A 20,338-nucleotide genomic window follows, 5' to 3' on the forward strand; every position below is an offset into this window, starting at 1 on the left:
GCATCCCTAATCCTTGAAGCCCTTTGCTGGGCTTCTCTAGTAGCCCTGCTCTCTGGCTGTGCAAATTCAGCCTCTAGGGGTCGAACCTCGGAGGTCCATTCCTCACTGAATCTTTCACCCTTCCCTTCACAAATATTATGGAGGGTACAGCATGTGGATGTAACAGCGGAGATGCTGTTTCCCCAAATCTAGCTTCCCGTAGAGACACCTCCAGTGCGCCTTTTAATGGCCAAAAGCACATTCCACAGTCATTCTGCACCGGCTCAGCCTGTAGTTGAACCGGTCCTTGCTCCTGTCAAGCTTCCCTGTATACAGTTTCATGAGCCATGGCATTAAGGGGTAAGCGGGGTCTCCAAGGATCACAATGGGCATTTTGACATCCCCTACTGTGATCTTGCGGTCTGGGAAAAAAGTCCCGGCCATCAGCTTCCTGAACAGGGCACTGTTCCGAAAGATGCGTGCATCATGCACCTTTCCAGGCCATCCTGAGTAAATGTCAGTGAAACGCCCACGGTGATCCACAAGCGCTTGGAGAACCACAGAGAAATACCCCTTGCGATTAATGTACTCAGATGCCAGGTGGGGTGGTGCCAGAATAGGAATATGCGTCCCATCTATTGCCCCTCCACAGTTAGGGAAACCCATTTGTGCAAAGCCATCCACAATGTCCTGCACGTTCCCCAGAGTCACGGTTCTTCTTAGCAGGGTGCGATTAATGGCCATGCAAACTGGCATCAACACTATTCCAACGGTCGACTTTCCCACTCCAAACTGGTTCGCCACCGATCGGTAGCTGTCTGGAGTTGCCAGCTTCCAGATTGCAATAGCCACCCGCTTCTCCACTGGCAGGACAGCTCTCAATCTCGTATCCCTGCGCCACAGGGTAGGGGCGAGCTCAGCACACAGTCCCATGTGTCAAAGTTAGAATCAGGACTCACAATTTGTCAGACCACTCTGTTTTATTAGCACAGCGCTCTGCCAATAACATTCAGAATATGTGAGCGGCCATGCAAGGCCAAAACAGTCTTATTTATACAGATAAAAGAGCGGGAATCAGACAAAGGAACAAAGAAAGCAAAACTGTAAAATTCACCTGGGGCACAGCATGCATATCCTACTTTCTTACTAACTCTTTATGGATCTGAGGCTAATACTTTACCAATTGCCCTTAAATGGTGCAATTGTTCTATGTGAATGTCTGTATTCCTGACACCTGGATTGCAGCATTCCAACAGTTTTTCTTAAAGGTACAGACAGCATTTCTTTAATCCTTTCTATTTTCACAATATAATTCATTCTACTTTCACAATCCCTCCTTTTGGTCAAGCGCACGCCATGACCAACAATTACTGGGTTCCACAAATTAACCGTTTCTTATCTTTTTGTTTATCAGTGATATTTAAAATTATTATATTAGCACTTTGTTTTGGGGCAGCCATCTGGGTGACACAATTCTGGATACAACAGATTAACTGAAAGCATACAAAAATCACTAAGATTTCAAACAGGATAGTTAGGGCTCCCTGAAACAACCAGTTTCCTATGCCAGAGAAATTGAACAGGTTACTTAGCCACTTCCATAAAGAACTCAGCTCTTCATGAGGAAGATATGCGATTTGTTTTAAGTGGCTATAGCGATTTATTACCTTATTGGTATTGTATAAACATACAACATTGTTTTCCAGTGAGAGCACAGGTCCCTCCTTTGGCCGCGAGCACTATGTCCAATGCCTGACGGTTCTGGAGGGCCACCTGTCCGATCGCCTCTGTTTCCTTGGCCAGGGCTCTTAAACTTTCTCTGGTTTTATTTGCCATTATTTAACTACTTAGGAGCCTTTTTGCCTGGTGTATTGCTCCCCCAAGTGGGGTAAAGGAACTGCCAATAGCCTCTTCCCAGGTGTCATTACTGTTCCATATTGTGTTAAACAGACAAGGTCCTTCAGTGAGGTCTGGGGAATTGAGTGGGATAGCCAGGACAGGAACACCAGTTTGAGAGTGGGCTGGGATGTGGCTGCAGACCCAGCATTTAGAAATAATAAGGGTCTGAGCTATCCACACTTGCTGCTGGATAAAAGAATTGTCATTGTGTGCACCCCAGACCTTAAGATACCAGCAGCCGAGGAACAGGCGCTACCAGAGCTGCATGTTAGAGGCAAGGCCCTTCTGGTTCTGACAACCTCAACTGAGGGAACTGCACTCACAGTTTTATGTCCACCAGGCAGCAGGCGCTTGGCTCACTACTGCTTCTTCTTGGGCCTTGCTTTATGTAGTCATCTGCTTCTGGCAACCCTTACGAGAGCGTAGATTGTAAGGTATTGCAGGCTGTTCCTCTACGTCTTCTTCTGGAGTCAAAAAAATTGACTCTGCGTGGTCCTGAGGTTGTGATTGGTTCACTGGGGTCTGTGCATTCTTACACTGCGAAGCATGTATCCACTCTGAGATGCCAGACAGTTTAACAGCCGTCCCTTGACTCTGGCTGTAACAATGGCCTTTACACCTTATCTTTTCCTGATGCATACATTCCTCATTCACACAAATAGATTTGAGAATACAAACAGTAGTATTTTATATAGAACAAAAAAAGCATTGCAAATTAAACCTTGCTAAGTTTTACAATTGATAACTAAGACAATTTACATTGAGACCCAGGCCTTCAATGTTTCTCTAATTTACTTAAAACAGACACAATAGAAAATCCTGTCTCTTACTACCTAAATCTTAAAACAAAGGCCATGTCTACATCTAAAATTTTGCAGCGCTGGTTGTTACAGCTGTATTAGTACAGCTGTATAGGGCCAGCGCTGCAGAGTGGCCACACTTACAGCAACCAGCGCTGCAAGTGGTGTTAGATGTGGCCACACTGCAGCGCTGTTGGGCGGCTTCAAGGGAGGTTCGGGGAACGCGAGAGCAAACCGCGGCGAAGCTGGTCTCCTTTCCCGGTTTGCTCTCGCGTTCCCGGAACCACCCAGCAAACCTCAGGGAAGGAGACCTGCTTGCTCGGGGTTCAGGGAACGCGAGAGCAAACCGCGGCGAAGCTGGTCTCCTTTCCCGGTTTGCTCTCGCGTTCCCGGAACCACCCAGCAAACCTCAGGGAAGGAGACCTGCTTGCTCGGGGTTCGGGGAACGCGAGAGCAAACCGGGGAAGGAGACCAGCTTGATTACCAGAGGCTTCCTCAGGTATGCTGGGATACCTGCTTATTCCACGGAGGTCAAGAAAAGCGCTGGTAAGTGTCTATATTTGATTACCAGCGCTGGATCACCAGCGCTGGATCCTCTACACCCGAGACAAAACGGGAGTACGGCCAGCGCTGCAAACAGGGAGTTGCAGCGCTGGTGGTGCCCTGCAGATGTGTACACCTCCTAAGTTGCAGCGCTGTAACTCCCTCACCAGCGCTGCAACTTTCTGATGTAGACAAGCCCAAAGAGTTAGAGAGGGCCCAATTTGTAATGCATATGGGAAAACAGAATCCTATAGTCCCAGGGGGTCATTTCTTTCTGCTATTTAAAAATAGTGACTAGCAGGATGAAATCAAATTATACTTTAATTCTTATGGGATATTATAAAATCCTGCTCCTACATATCCCCCTTTTGACACTAAGATTATTAATCGCCAGTGTCACTTCTTATTTAGTCCATGTAATAGAAAATACTGGGAGGTGATTTGGGCCTGTGGCTTTAGCTTTACATACATTTGTTTTATTCACCAGCACATTTTAAACATTTTAATTAAACACATACAATGTAAAACCAAAAACAATTAGGGTAGTAATATTAGTATGCCAGTAGTTGTGGGAGACCATTCAGAAAATGTTATACCAATGGTAAGCTGTTATGCTTTTATGCAGTGGCAATTTTTAACATGTTCCCATTTGCGTGTATAATATGAACAGTTTAGTTTTTCACATTTTTGTTTTTATTTTTTTAGGAGCCATGTTACCTTTTTACCTTTTAACAGATGATTGGTAACTGTTTGCCATTTAATGCCAAGGTTGATAGAGAACTTAGCTAAATTAGTGCTTACAATAAGCGGAGACTCTTTTGTTGTTGTTGTTGTGGCAAATAGTAAATGTGATTATTGGTAAACACAGTACTTACATTACATTTACATTTGTCTTCTGGTGGGTTGCTAGCACTTTTTAAACACTTTTTCCCAAGAATTAACACATACACATAGTCCATTATACAGTACTTTGGATTATCTGAAAGACAAAAAGAACAGTTTTCTACCCCTTTTGGGGTGGCATTGATTATTGCTTAAAGATTTCATTCTTTTACAAATACCCTTCCTGACTGCAGGCAAAACAGAGGAATTACCCCCATATTTTCCTGTGTGTGTGTTTTTTTTTTTTTTTAATAGACAGGCCAGGTTTTAATGGCTTCTACATTTTAAGGGTTATGCAAAAATTATTTCACTGTTTAGTTATTAAATTCATGAGGTGGTGTACCTCAAGTTTTGCCTTTTATATAGCAGACCAAGTTTGTAATGTTTTCCCTGCTGTGTTAAGCTTTAAGTTTATTCACAGGTAATAGCTGAGAAGCATTATTACCATATTACTTTAAAGGATTTTTTCAAAAATCATACATACTACAAGTTGTTACAGGGGTACTCACTAACATTAAAGTTATTTTAATGTTTAATATTAACAGTAACATTAGCATTATATTTATTAAAGGTATTTTGTTATACCATGCCTTTTATGTAGGCAGTTTGTTTGCTGACCAGGTATGTTCTTTATTTGCAGCTTTGTTTGTGCTGGCAGTTTTTACCTTTTTTTATCAGTTAGGTAATTTGCATTAACACAGGCTAGGCTTTTGGATTTAAAGCCATCAGCAGAGCTCAGAGACTTTGTTTTAACACACAGGGATCTGAAAAAGAAAACACAGCCTATTGCGGCTCTTTTTGGAGCCCTAATAGGATTTTAATTCAGCAGCATGTTTTATTTGCATTTTTTTTTTACATCCCTTTCTACAATATACGCTGCACATGTTCTACAGAAAATGCACATTCTTTTTATACTATAACTTTTTAAAAACATTAGCCATATTAATTTTTACATAAGGTATAACTTTGTTTTGTTTTTACAGAGTTTTTATGTACTTTTATTAAAGTGACAGTCTGATTACACATAGTTATTTTAAGGCTCAGTGTTTTTAACATTGCTTCTTTTTGTTTTGTGCACCTCACCTCTGCTGTTGCTTCAGAGGGTCACTGTTAACTTCTTATTTTGTCATTACAGCTCTTATCTGCTATTGTTACCAAAAAAACAAACCAAACAAACAAAAAGACTTCAGAAACTCTACCTATTCTCCTGATTCTGACTGCCCTATTGCAGCCATGACTTGGTCTTTATTTAAAAACATTTTAATTTTTGTAAAGAATTAAGTTACCCCTTAAGGGTTAAATGCTAAATCCCAAAGCCAAACAACACTAATTACCTGTGTCTTGCAAAAAGGTCTGTCAGTTTTGCAACTTTGAATCAAAGAGTTAAATGAATTTTTAGTGGCATTAAAAACAAAAACAAAATCAATTTATCTTACACCTACAAAACAGTAGTTTTACAAACCAGATGTGTTGGTTTAGATTCTTAGAACTTTACATACACAGACAAATAGATACATACACATTTTCTTTTCCTTAACATTTTTTTTTACACTGCTTTGTTTTTGCATAGCTGTATATATATAAGGATTATTTACAGGCACTCTTCTGGAAAAGGGCCCATTTTCCCTTCAGAATGTCTGCAAAGAAACCAAGAATTCTCTCTTTTTAACATGGTCCTTTTTAACATTTTCCACAGTTTAACTGCTTAATTCTCTCCAGCCTCTATAGTTAACTTTTCACTCTCTTTTCTTAAATCACTTGTTTATGTTCCAAAATGACACCTTTATTACCTTAGATTTCACCCTTTTAAGTATTGTTCCAGGGGTTTATGCCTGCACTTACTACTTTTTTTTACTCCTGACACTATTCCCTTAGGGCTTTCAACCTGTTTCTTTATCTGTTGCTTGCCTGCTTGTCTGGGCCCGATTCTGCTTTTTTCAATGAACCGTTTGTGAGTGATATTGTGGTTATTTCACAATTTTGAAAGAAATGTTTAAGGAAAGGGACCAGGAAGGGTGGGGGCTAGTTGAGGAGGCCCCCCCCGCCCCCAACCTTGCTGAATTGGTAGTGGGACACTATAAAGAATCAGTTTCTGAGGCAGACAACAAAGGGGAACAGAACAAGGGACATTTTGTCCTTTTTACAATGAGATGGCAGTATGAAGGGGTTTGGATTGATCCGGGGTTTGGAGAACGGGGTAAAGGGGAGCGCTCGGTCTAGTGGTGGGAGAGGAGGCTTTTAATAAAGCTTTTAACTTATTATTTGAATAAGTGAGAGAGGCCAGTTTTCATTTTGTCCACCTATGATTTGCCTCTTCCCACCACTGCATGAAACAATTAACCTCTCCTTTAGCCAATTTAGTTTTAGGTTGGCCGAGTTTGTCCTTTAAGACATCCACTCAGTCTTTGTTCCAAGATTTTAACAGTGGCCACTGAGTTTTGGGATCCCCCTGAGTTAGCCTAGACCATTTTTCCAGAAATTTACAGGAGTCTTGACCCTTTTTACAGGAGTCTGGACCCATCCTAAATACATAAAATGAGCCGGCGTTCATTTAGGGAACTGTCCCGACTTAGACGTCTGGTTACCAGTACAGGAGGACTTTCACACACCAATCACACAAGAAGGAAATTCAGGTTCGTCAGAGCGATGCCTGCTGCAACACATAAAAGGAGCCCACAGGCTACTGCCTCAATTGCCCTTGCTTTCACACTAAGGGTTTTACCCAAGGTGTGGTGCGGCTGCAATTGTGCAGATTTCACTCACTCAGACCGCGGGGACAGGAACCCCTTGGTCGGCCGATTCCCAGACAGAGACGGCACCCAGACTCAAACACTCCACAAGAGGACAGATAGACACAGAGACAGGACAGTCCTCAGTCCGGACAAAACACAGAAATAATTACCTGACCAGATTCCTGATGTCAGATCCCGGGATCCCTATCAGAACAGAGTGGGAACCAACAGGTTCGATGGCGTAGACCTCCCTGTGGCTGTGCGCCTTTCCGCTCTAGTGGGGGACCGCTTGGGCCAAATGCCCAGGTGCCGGCTGCCACGGTCATCCCACAAAAACAGTCAGGAATCACACAGCCCCAGTGAAGACGTTTGCCATCTCGGTGGAACCTCCAAATTGTCAAGTTAGAATCAGGACTCACAATTTGTCAGACCACTCTGTTTTACTAGCACAGCGCTCTGCCAATAACATTCAGAATATGTGAGCGGCCATGCAAGGCCAAAACAGTCTTATTTATACAGATAAAAGAGCGGGAATCAGACAAAGGAACAAAGAAAGCAAAACTGTAAAATTCACCTGGGGCACAGCATGCATATCCTACTTTCTTACTAACTCTTTATGGATCTGAGGCTAATACTTTACCAATTGCCCTTAAATGGTGCAATTGTTCTATGTGAATGTCTGTATTCCTGACACCTGGATTGCAGCATTCCAACAGTTTTTCTTAAAGGTACAGACAGCATTTCTTTAATCCTTTCTATTTTCACAATATAATTCATTCTACTTTCACACATGAAAGTGGCTTTTCTCATCCGAAAGTTCTGCAGCCACTGCTCGTCATCCCAGGCTTCCAGGATGATGTGATCCCACCACTCAGTGCTCGTTTCCCGAGCCCAAAGGCGGCGTTCCACTGTGCTGAGCACGTCCGTTACTGCCACAAGCAATTTATTGTCTTGTGCGTCAGGCGAATCAATATCATAGTCTGACTCCTCACTGTCACTTTGGAGCTGAAGGAATAGCTCCACTGCCATGCGTGATGTGCTGGCAACATTCATCAGCAAGGTCCTCAGCAGCTCAGGCTCCATTTGTAACAGAAATCGCGCTGCAGACTTGCAATGGCGCCAAACTGCTTGGAATGTGTAGCAAAGCACCACATTGGAACAGGAAGCGGAAAGACCAGCACCCTTCCGTCCCCTTCCCACAAGCCACAGCGCCAAAATGGGACGAGGTGCTCTGTGGGATAGCTGCCCACAATGCACCACTCCCAACAGCGCTGCAAATGCTGCAAATGTGGCCACACTGCAGCGCTGGTAGCTGTCAGTGTGGCCACACTGCAGCGCTGGCCCTATACAGCTGTACGAACACAGCTGTAACTCCCAGTGCTGCACAAATGTAAGTGTAGCCATACCCTGGGACCAGGAGTGGTTGGAGCCACCCTGCAGTATAAACAAGGCTGGTGACAGCCAGGATGTGACTGGCAGGCTGCAGTTACACAAACACATCTGGGAGTGACCTGCATGCTAGTGGCTGGTTGTGAGCAGTATAAATTGGAGGCTATAACAGCAAAGCATTGCAAGGCACCCCAGATTACAGGGCAAGGATGACACAATCCCCACCCCCTGTAACCTGGATTGTATCCTGATATGTCACTGAGTATGCTTATAAAATTTGCAGAAGACATCAAGATGGAAGAGGTTGCAAGCACTTTGGAATACAGGATTAGAATTCAAAACAACCTTGACAAATTGGAGAATTGGTCTGAATTCAACCAGATGAAATTCAATAGTGCAAAGTATTTCACTTACCTAGGCAAAATCAAATGCATAACTATAAAATGGGGAATAATTGGCTAGCTGGTAGTACTATTGAAAAGGATCTGGGGATTATAGGTGGATCACAGATTGCATGAGTCAACAATGTGATATGTGAAAGTAGAATGAATTATATTGTGAAAATAGAAAGGATTAAAGAAATGCTGTCTGTACCTTTAAGCAAAATTGTTGGAATGCAGGAATACAGACATTAACATAGAACAATTGCACCGTTTAAGGGCAATTGGTGAAGTATTAGCCTTAGATCGATAAGAGTTAGTAAGGAAGTAGGATATGCATGCTGTGCCCCAGGTGAATTTTACTGTTTTGCTTTCTTTGTCCCTTTGTCTAATTCCCGCTCTTTTATCTGTATAAATAAGACTGTTTGGGTCTTGCATGGCCACTCACATTATCTGGGTGTTATTGGCAGAGCGCTGTGCTAATAAAACAGAGTGGTCTGACAAACTGTGAGTCCTTATTCTAACTTTGACAGATACTGCTTTGAAAAGGCTAATATTCTGGTGTGTGTTAACAGGAACATTGTGTGTAAGACATGGGAGGTAATTGTCCCACTCTACTCGGCATTGGTGTATTCAATTCTGGATGCCATGCTTTAGAAAAGGTATGGACATATTGGAGAGAGTCTAGAGGAGAGCAACAAAAATTATAAAAGGTTTATAAAATCGGACCTATGAGGAAAGATTAAAAAAATTGGGCATGTTTAGTCTTGAGAAAAGACTGTATGGAATATGGGTGACCATTTATATTGATACCAATATTACAAAATTGCAGTGAATCTTACAAGATATGCCACGTAAAGTATCAATGGAAAAGTTATGATTTGCCAAATATAATAATCATGTTTATATGTATGTATCATCTTTGTCTTGTGAGTTATAAATATTTTTGATATATTGATATCTCAAACTTGTGTTGTGTTCCTGCGTGACACCCCCAGAAAGGTTGGCATAAATACTATCCAGTCTGCTTAATGGCCTATCAAGGGCAATCACCTGTACAATGAACCCATTGAGGGAAGCCGGGGCCACACCTATGAGTCAGCAGGACATGCAGGGATATGCTTGTGGACAAAGAACTCCAAGTGCTTTTCCATGCCCCTGTGCTGTGAGCTTGCATTGCAGACAAAGAAGATACAAGCCACATGGCAAAGGATATAAAAGGCAGCTGTATCTTCTCCATTGTATCTTCAATCCTGCTTCTTACCTCTGGAATAACTTCTCTACAAACTGAAGCTTTGAACAAAGGGCTGACAGACCCATCCAAACTTTGGACTCAGAGGGACTCAGCAAGCCAGCAAACTCACCAATGCTGCTAAGAACCTGATATATGGACTCTGAAGTCATATGTATGTATCTGATTGCTTTGACCATTTAACAACTCTCTTCTCTTTCTTTTATAATAAAACCTTTAGTTTTAGATACTCAAGGATTGGCTGGCACTGTGGTATTTTGGAGGTAAAATTCAAACTAATATAGATCCAGTAATGTGGCTGGCCCTTTGGGGATCAGAAGAACATTTTGTATAGTTGAGTAAAGTTTTAAATAACTCCTCCTCTTACTGGATCTATTTGCTGATTGGGAGCCAGAGAACTGGAATGCAATAAATGTTATACATTTATTTTTTAGCTTCTTGATAGCCAGCATGGGGGAACAGGAGCACAGTTTGTGGCTGGTTGGTGAATCTAACTATAATGTTAACCACCAGTTTTGGGAGAATCTGCTCGCCTTTCGCAGCCTGCCCTAACTTTGGCATTTTCAGATTAGGCACTGTGGGTCACAGGGGAGACTTGATAATAGTCTTCAAATATGTCAAGGGCTATTTTAAAGAGGACAGTATTCAATTGTTTTCCATGCCCTCTGAAGGTACAAGAAATAATGTGCTTAATCTGTAGCAAAGGAGATTTAGGTTAGATAGTAGGAAAAACTTTCTAACTATAAAGGCAGTTAAGTCCTGAATAGGCTTAAGGGCATTCCATAACTTTCCATTACTGGAGGATTTAAGAACAAGTTGGACAACCACCTGCCAGAGATGGTCTAGGTTTACTTGGTCCTGTCACAGTGTAGGTGGCTGGAATAACTTCTCAAGGTCCTGTCCAGCCCTACATTTCTATGATTCTATGCCACAATTTAACTCGTCTTAAGTTTGAACTATATTCCTTAACTCTTTTTCATTCACACAGTATTATTTGTTATATATGTTATTTAGTAACCGTACAAAAATTGGTGCAACTCAACTGAAAAGTGTCATTGAGGAACATCTTCCTGTTTAGTACCAATTCCAGATAAATAGATAAATAAATTAAATAAATACACAAACACAGTTCAGTCATCTCTTTGGTTACATCCTGTTTCCCTGACCAGTTGGGGCACTTTTAAGAGGTACCCTCTCCAGCTCTCTCAGAAAGTCTCTCTACCTCCTCCTTCCACCCACCAGTGAGGTTCCCTCCCTTGCTTTCACAGATGTTATGCAAAACAGAGCAAGCATTTATCACAGAAGGCATATATTACTTAGCAGTCTCCAGTCTTCTCATGAGGCACCTCCAACTTTTTTCAGTATTCCAGTGTACATTCTACTGTCATTCTGCAGCTACTTGGAGTATAGTTGAATATGTCCTTTCTCTTGTCCAAATGCCCTTTAAAAGGCTTCATAAGCCAGGGAAGCAAAGGGTAGGCTAGGTCTCCCAGAATGAAAGGAGGAATCATAACTCTATTAATGTCCATTGTGGTCTGGGGAGCAAAAATTCCCTTGACTCGTTCCAGAAAAAAGGCATAAATTTCTAAAGATCACCTTACATTAATATTGGTGAACTTTCGTTGGCAATCAGCCAGGCCTTGCAGCACCATGGAGAAATATCCCTTCCTGTTGATAAAGTCTTTAGACTGATGTGGGGGCAAAGAATAGGCAAAGACAGCCATCAATAGTTCCTTCATAGTTTGGAATCTCCCCAAAATCCCAAATCTACAATCAGTAACTTCCTGTGCATTGCCAAGTTTTATGACTCCGTACAGCAACACCCTCTGAATAGCATCACCAATCTCCATATCACCAGTGACACTGGTACTTTCAGTATAATGTACTTCATAGTTAGTATATATTTTTATTTTTTCAAAACTATAAAAACTAAAGAGTCTCTAGAAAAACGCAAATCCCTAGTTATGACAAAAGCCCTCCTGGACAGGTCCTCAATAGGCTCTTCCCTTCAGGATGCTGAGGAGTCAGAAGTTGCATGGTTCTAGCAGACGTTAATCAGCCTTAGGCAGAGGTGAAAGTAAGCCAGTCTGGTCCCGTATGGTGTACCAGACCGGCTTCCCCAGGCGGCGATTTAAAGGGCCCAGATGACAGCATTTGTTGAGATTGAAAAAGCTAAAGCTTTACCACCATTAAAAGGTGCACTGTCACTTGTCAAAATACACAGCACGCATGTCCTTAAAATCAAACTCTAATAAGTTCTCAGATTCAAGCAGCATTTTTCTTATTTTGTCCAGCTGTAAGTTTTGATTATTCTCAATGGAATTGTTTTTTCAGTTTGTGTGCATACAGCGAAATTGATGTTTACTAACATTTTATTGATACAAATATAATTCCCCCTCCCTCCCCCAATCTGTACTACAGTGTCAGACCTGGATTAACCCCTCTGGAATTACTCTGGCTCTGCATCTGGCACACCCTGAGTTTAATATTTGACGAAGAAAATGGAGAGCCCTAGGCAGCCCAGTAAATGGGACAGGATTGGACAGGTCAGTCAGAGAAAGAGCTCTGTAAACAAATGCTCCTTGCCTTGATTTAACCTGGATTGAGGTGGTGCAGCAGGGAGTCACCTGTGGCTATGGGTGGGCAGGACTGATGCGGCTGCCATTAGCAGGGTGTGCATGGAGTACCTGGACACCTGTAGCTGACATTCCATTCCCACCCAGGACAGCAAGTGGGGCAATTTGCGCCAGGCCCCACAGGAGCCCCCATGAGAATATAGTATTCTATAATATTGCAACTTTTTTTAACAGAAGGGGCCCCTGCAATTGCTTTACCCCAGGCCCCCTGAATCATCTGGGTGGTCCTGTTCCCACAATAACAAACCCTGGTGACTGAACTCAGTGGCCACCCATAGATGCAATCCTCTGAACAACCCTCCCTTGGTGCTTGCAAGGTCGGTCATAGCTTTGCCTGTCTCAGGACATGAGCGACAAGGTGGGGGGAAGCAAAATCTTTTATTGGACCAACTTCTTTTAGAGAGACACAAGCATTGGGCCTGCACAGAGTTCTTTTCCCATCCCTTCTCATCTACTAAGGCATCCAAACACACCCTCCTGCCACCACCCTCCTCTTCCCTCAGGCGCCAAGACTAAAGGACAGGAGAGTCTAAGGCGCTCTCTCTATATAGCGCGCTGCTTGGGACACGTGACCAGAATTCGAACGGCAGGCGCGAGAGCAACTCCACCCCGTCCCTTCCCCAACCGGCGCAGGCCGTTAGTGGGATGAGTCAGGAGAAGCCCGCGGTATTGGCTGTCGGAGGCACGCGACCAGCATTCCAACTGTCGGGCTCGGGTCACTCTCCGGAATCTCCGCCCTCTTCTTTACGGCGTTTGCGCCACTTGTCCGGCCTGTGCGCTGCCCGCCAGTCAGCCGGCAGTCGGGCTCTGGCTGAGTGAGTGCGCATGCGCATGGGAACTGGGGTAGCTGCGGTTACCGACCGTTTCCCGTGTGAATGATTTAGAGGGGCACAAGAAAATGGCCGCGGCCGCGAGAAGCAGAGTGGGGGCAAGGCCCTGATTTGAACGCAGAGCGGACTTCCTGCGCCGGGGGGTGGCGTGAGAGCGCTCGTGGCCCAGGCGTCCTGCGAACCAGACTCCGCTTCCTCCCCGCAGCCAGCGCCTCGGCCCCTCCTGACTGGAGTGAAAGGGAAGCGCCGAGACAGGTACCGGCCCGGCGGCCGCACTGCGCAGCTCTCCCGTCTCCCCGGGGCGGTGCTGCCCGCTGGGGTGGGAGGCAGCGGGAGCTCCTCGTCCCCGTTGCGCGACCCCCTCCCCCATATTCTCCGACCGTGTCTGAGGGAGAGGCTGAGGCTAGGGCAGGTCCTCCACCTCGGAGGGTGCGGGTGGGCGGCAGGGATCGCACTTGCTGTGCACGCGGAGACGGTGTTATCTAAGCGGCGTGTTTCACCCCTTCCCCCTCCAGCCAGGGCCTAAAACGGTCTGTCTCAGGGTGGCTGACTCCCACTGCGATTTGTATTAAGAGTGGCCCTGGGAAGGGTTCTCCTGCAGAGACGTGACCGGGGGAGAATCTACTGCTAGCTTTCTAGCCCTCCTGGGTGCCGAGAACATCTTTAAAAACTGCACCTTAGAAATGCTGAGAGACAGGGAGGCAAACAAAAAAAGTCCAATTGCTTTTTTTTTTTTTTTTACATGATTTTTTTAAGTCAGGCTGGCGGTTTTTTGAGGCCTAGTTCATGGTTTTTGACCATTTGGGGTTGGCAGTGCTGCATCCTAGTAGCTTAGTTTGGATAATTCTGAGACCGACCCATTTAGCTTTTCATTTTGAAAATATTTGGCTTAACTACTAAAAAAAATTTTAAAAAATCCCTCCACTTTAAATTTTGAGCTTACACATGGTCAGGGGCCCCTGGCATAGATAAGTGGGACATATTAAACAAAGGTTCAATGCCCAAAAGAAGATTGGTTCTACTAACATTAACTTGTATGAATTTTACTTCCTGTGCACATTACATTAAATTCATATAATGAAACAGACTCCTAATAAACTAAACTGCAGCACTAATACTGGACTATAATTTTTTTGCATTTAATTTTCTAGTTTGAGTCTGCTTATGCTATATTGTAGTATGTGAAATGCTAATGTTAACTTTGCTGAGATAACCTTAACCTTTGCATTTCCTAATGTAAAATTAAGGAGACAAATTTAGAATTACATTAATAGGTTTGTGTACTTAATTTAATACACACCTATATTTTAAAAATAAAACCATTTTTTTTTTCCTCCTGTGCCTCTCATACTGCTCTGCCTTGCTCTCACTAGAGTTTGTGCCAAGAGCTGCACGGTTGGCCACTGTATATATACACATAGGTTTTAGGGTAGAGTGGTCTCATGTTGTTTTCTAACTTGAGAAACAGCCTGTTTAGGATTTTGATATTGTTAATTAGTATTATCTAGTGCCTAGTAGCCCTAGTTATGGACTAGAATCCCACTGGGCTACTTACTGTCTAAACATGGGGCAGGGGGGTAATGTCACTTACCTAAAGAGTTCACAATCTAAGGCTTGGTCAACGCTAGAAAATTAAGTTGGTTTAACTACATTGGTCTGGGTGTGGGGGGAAAAAATATGGTTAAGCCAACCTGAGTAGACAGCACTAGGTAATAGAAGAATTCTTCTGCTCTGCCAATCTAGTTACTGTATTTTTGGGAGGTGGATTACCTACGCTGACAAGAGAACCTCTTCTGTTGATATAGGTAGTGTCCCCACTAAAGCGCTGCAGTGGCACAATTGCAACAATGCCCTAAGTATAAGACAGGAGACAACAGAGGGATACAGATAAATTCTGCTTTAATGGGGCATCCTTTTTTTTCCTGCTCCTTTACTGAAATAGAGGAGTTGTGTAAACAGGTGGGTGATTGGAGGAGCTTGAGGCCCAGACCAGTTGGCATTTTCCCTCTTTCTTATAGATTGGAGACTGAGGGGCTTTCATGACAAACTGTCCCCTTATTCACTTTAACCAGCCTACGGGTGGGCTCCAGTGTGTTCTCACTAGAGCGGTGTCTCCCCTGGAATCCAGGGGAGACATTTCAGTTTTGTGGGCAAATGGTGAACTCATTGCAGTTTCCTAAAACCCAAAGAATTTGCCTTTGTGGGTGACATACAGGGTGTTTCAGACCTAAGTTTATCTCTCTTAATCTCTGATTCAGAGAGCAGCTGTTTTTTTGCTGCTGCGGCAACCTGTCTCTTGCTTCTGAAGCGTCACTGGATCTGTGATATTTCCCCTCCCCCCCCCCCACCTTTGGGTTCTTCAGAATCATTAGTAAGTACCAAGGTCCCTGAGTGGTGTGGTGACTCACTATACGGCCCAGCTTTGGGGCTTAAAAGCCATAGGACTCAGGCTCTGTGTTACTCTTATTATATTTGTGCTTATAATTAGGGGTAGGATATGGACTGCAGTCACCTATCATGTCTCAAGATGAATCTCCCCTACTCTTGTACCAAATAATTTCTGTTACTTGATTTACTCATCCCCATTACTTAATTTAGGTTTTTGGGGTTTTTTTGCAAAACGGTTCATGGAGAAACAATTAACATGACACTTGGCAGAACTTGATTATTTGTATCTCTAGATAATTCTTACAGTAGTACCATTTCATGGTTCACAGTAGGCTGTAAACATGGTTTTGACTGACTAAACTATGTAGGTCATTACATAGGGCATGTCTACGCTACAAAATTATGTCGACCTAAGTTATGTCTGTATACAGCTGCTGCAGTAATTAAATGGCATTTGCTTGTCCACCCTACACTCCTTGTCCTCACCAGGAGCCCTTGTACTGGCTGTATTGTCAGTGTGCGGCAGCTTCTGAAAGCCAGTAATGGTTGATGTAAGCAACACAGGGTCCACGCTTACACTGCCTCGACTTAACTATGTCAACACTGAGGCTTTCATGGAGGTGGAGTTATTAAGTCATAATAGCAGCAATTATGTGGGCGGAAGTGGAATTTTAGAGTAGACACTTACATAGGGTGATGTAAGCTGCTTTGTGTTCACCTAACTCTGTAGTGTAAACCGGCCTATAGTGTAGTCTCTGGATGTGATATGGTAGGATAGGAATATGGTATAATTGTTTTAAGACATCAGGAAGCATCTCATTTTATTTTCTGCTTTAGGGATTAGTGAGAAATACTGAACCCATCATTTTTTATTATTTTTTTAAACCCACTATCTACTTAGTGTTTCTTTCAGGAAGCACTAAAATTTATACCTGCTGTTGAAGAGGTCAAGCCACAGTATCACCTTATCAAAAGCAAGGTAGTTTTGATGTTGGTGAATTGCAGTAGTGCATTGATTTCATTATCACTTAGCCTCACTTATTTTTGCAAGGTGAAAAGTTGACTGAAACTCTACAAAATAACATCCTGTTCCTTTTCAATACGAAAAACTTAAGAACCTTTTCTTACACTAATTGTCTTATAGAAATTAAACAATTTGATTTAATTGTAGAAAGTGATTAGTTTACTATGAGGTTGAATCATTTTGAGGTATTGAAATTAAATTTGAGATTAGTAGAAAGGTATAGCTCTAATTATTATTATATAAAAAGCTATCTCCTAGAACTGGAAGGGACCTCCAAAGGTCATTGAGTCCAGTCCCCAGCCTTCACTAGCAGGACCAAGTACTGATTTTTTCCCCAGATCCCTAAGTGGCCCCTTCAAGGATTGAACTCACAACCTTGGGTTTAGTAGGTCGGTGCTCAAAGCACTGAGCTATGCCTCTTGCAACAGGAATCAGCCAAGATGTTGAGTTAAAGGATACTCTAAGGCTTTGCTCCAAACAAACACTGTGTTAAATGTATAAGTTCTTACTGGCAACATATCTCAAACTTAATGATCGTTAAATCTGAGCCTTCCAATTCTACATATTTAAAATGAGTTTTAACTAACCGAGATCTTAGATCATTTTACTAATCTCAGAGTTTAAGTCCTCTTACATCAGTTTCAGCCCTAACTAAATTAATTCCTTCTAGAAGCTGTTCTAAACACTGGTTTAAATCTCAAAATTAACTCTCCAAATAAAATTTAATAGATTCAAACTAAAGAAGAGAATCTGCAATCAGAGTTCACTGAACTGTATTGTAATGATGCTGGAACTTTTGTACTTTTTTTGAATCTTGTTGATACCTTAAGCACTGGATTTTTTTCAGAAAGAAATAACTAGTATTAATATATTAAGTCTCTTCTGAACTTGTGGTTCCATTGTTGAGGTTGTATGATATTGTAAGAATGACTCCTATCTCTGATATTGGTGTGGGGGGTTAGAGGGGGAGACCGGGACAACAACCCTCCTTTCTGTACAAAAAATGCTTATATAAATTTCTAGAGCATTTATTTTTGTTTGTGGTTAAAACTACAAACATTTTTGCTAACATATGATATGGGCAAAATAGTTAAATTTATAGCCTTGAATTATACATACATTTTCAGAACATTGTGCTAAACTGGAGTGCAGAAGCTTTTAGTTGTTAGATGCCTGGCAAACGTTACAAGGTTCTTACATTGCGGAGATGACCAGTAAAGTGATCATTAGAGTGACAAATATGAACAGCTAATTTCCCCCTCCCAGTACATTTCAGAAGTCACTCAGTGTCATGCTGCTCTGTGCTACAGTTTGGCGTTTGAAACAGTGCAAGTTTCCCAACTTCCTAAATAATGTTTCCGTAATTTGGTTTCAAAAGGGCAACGTATTTAGTCTTGACTCGTCAGTAGATTTTACATTTAGCCAAAAATTCTGCAGGTTTACTACAGTATATATTTTAGATGCAACGAAACTGCTTTTTCGTGTGTAAGAACATGTGATTTGCAAAGCAGCATGGTCATAGCAATATTGATTAAACAGTGTCAAATAGTAACTATTATGCATCTTCTCTGATGTGACATGCTGTAAGTTGAGGCTCCAGTGTGCTTAAGTCTTCATTCAGATTTCCAGTTTTACATGACTTTGGTATAAAACTTCACATTTCCCATTGTTGTTTTTATTAATACAAATTGAAGATCCTTCTAACTAACTTTTGGTTCCTTTTACAATCAGTTTGACACTTTTAATACAAATTGCTGATTACTGAAATTCTTACACAGGTGTGAAAAAATGGCAAAGAGAATTGCAGAGAAGGAGTTGACTGACAGAAATTGGGATCAGGAGGATGAAACTGAGGAGGTAAAGGATTTTTTTGCATTTCCTAGCAAGATAATAAAATGCCTGTGACAAAGCCAACAGTGAGGTCTTTTCCATGAGGTATAGAACAAGTATGTGTGAGAGATGTACACTAATTCTGTAAAATTGGATAAAGCTTAAGAAATAAAAGATCAAGCTGGAAAAATTACTGAGTAATAAAAGGGTTAACTCACCACTGGTGTGCCCTTTTGCAGCCACGCATAGCAGCTCTTTCCTCATCCAATGCCCCTTGCCAACAGTTGCTGCAGCCCTGCCGTGGTCTCTTCTTGTGGCTCAGCCTCCAGCCATGTCATATTTTAGTCTCACTACTTCTAGGGTATGAGTACAACAAATTACAGTCCAGTGTCCTTAAAAAAGGATCTTCAGCTCCCAACTATGGATCCTATGGTCCTCATGTCCTTCTCTCATATGCCTTTCTCAGGGGCTTCACACCAACTTCCACAGTAGTTGTTAAGGGAACCCTAGCCCTCCCACTACATTGGGTTCCAGTTCACAGACCCTGTAACTAGCAGGCAAAATCTGTTCCTTTTGATTCCTTGCTGCTGCTGTCCTGCTTATACTGGAGCCTGTCAGCTGGTCTCTCACTTAGTTCACCCTTCTGTCAGGGCCACGTCTCTCAGGGCTCTCCCTGGGAATCCTCCAGTAAATCCTCAATCAGATATATAAACTTAAACCAAATTCACGCTCCATGGACTTGACCATTCATGTTTCTTTTATGTTCCCCTTGCTCTGTTTCTTCACTGAACACCTCAAAGAGTACACTCCCTGGAATTCCAGATCCTGCCCTTTTGTCAGGATTCCTCACCATTGGAGCCTGCTCCACTACCCAGTGTTCTCTGTCTCTCTCCTGGTCTGCTGTCGGATTTCTCTACTTGAGAGGATCCCAACTCTCCCCCTTGACTTCTTCGTTGACTCCGCCCCCTCTAGTCCTAAACAGTGACTGCAGCTGCCACCTCCTACTCCAGACTTCCTCTCTTAGATCTGGGATTTATCTTTGATTAGGGCTGGCCCATCCTCCAGCTGCAGCCAAGTCAGTTAATTGTTCTTGCAGAGCCACACTTAACCCTTTCAATGTTAGGATGGGATATATATCCTATCATAGTCCTCCCCCCCAAGATGTATTGAGCAATCAAGTTAATTGTTTGCTATAACTGTTGAAAAGAAAAATGAACAGTTGAAATGGCTTATTAATTTACAGCTTAAAATGAATTCATGTTGGGGTAACAAACTCTCCTTTTTTCTAACTTCTTTAGGGCAGAATACAAAATAGTAGTTCACATGTCTGATTTAAGTCCTTTTCAGAGGCTACTTTTTAATAGTATCATACAGTTCCTGTATTACACTCGTTCAAATAGGACTGATACATGTAGGTTATGGGGTTCACTAGCTATTTCATTTTCCTTGTCTTCTTGGAGAAGACTGTAGTCAGTCATGATAAAAGGAACAAGGCCTCCTGGAGCTGATAGATCAAACTAAAAAAAGACTGAATTTTGGTCTTCTGTGTGTCATGTAAGCTGAAAAAAATACTTTTAAAAAATCCTGGGATCTTAATCTGATCAGTCTTCTAGCAGTGTCACTAGAATTACAGAAAGGGAACTAGCCTCCTCAGAACCCCAAGTCCTTTTCCACAGAGTAGAAGATGTTAAATTTACAGAGGGAACCCAGACTTGTGAATTTGTAGGAATGCTTAAGGGTTTTGAGCTCTTAAGATGCATGTGGAGTAAGAGAG

The 20,338-nt window shown here is 42.5% G+C and overlaps 2 protein-coding genes across 4 annotated transcripts in view; both read left to right on the forward strand.

The window, feature by feature from the left end:
* Positions 1-20,338, forward strand: part of UPK3A (uroplakin 3A) — an 897,123-nt gene that overhangs the window by 615,775 nt on the left and 261,010 nt on the right. The window lies entirely within an intron of this gene.
* NUP50 (nucleoporin 50) overlaps positions 13,139-20,338 on the forward strand; it is a 30,223-nt gene continuing 23,023 nt past the window's right edge. The window contains exons 1-2 of one of the 3 annotated variants that reach the window (XM_050924864.1): positions 13,139-13,577; positions 18,513-18,591. In XM_050924864.1, coding sequence (XP_050780821.1) covers positions 18,523-18,591 — 69 coding nt within the window. In that variant the 5' untranslated portion in view covers positions 13,139-13,577; positions 18,513-18,522. The remainder of the gene's footprint in view (positions 13,578-18,512; positions 18,592-20,338) is intronic. The other 2 variants (XM_050924855.1, XM_050924866.1) reach the window with 2 other exon arrangements.

The sequence above is a fragment of the Gopherus flavomarginatus genome, chromosome 1, assembly GCF_025201925.1.
Source record: "Gopherus flavomarginatus isolate rGopFla2 chromosome 1, rGopFla2.mat.asm, whole genome shotgun sequence".
NCBI classification, from domain to species: Eukaryota; Metazoa; Chordata; order Testudines; family Testudinidae; genus Gopherus; species Gopherus flavomarginatus.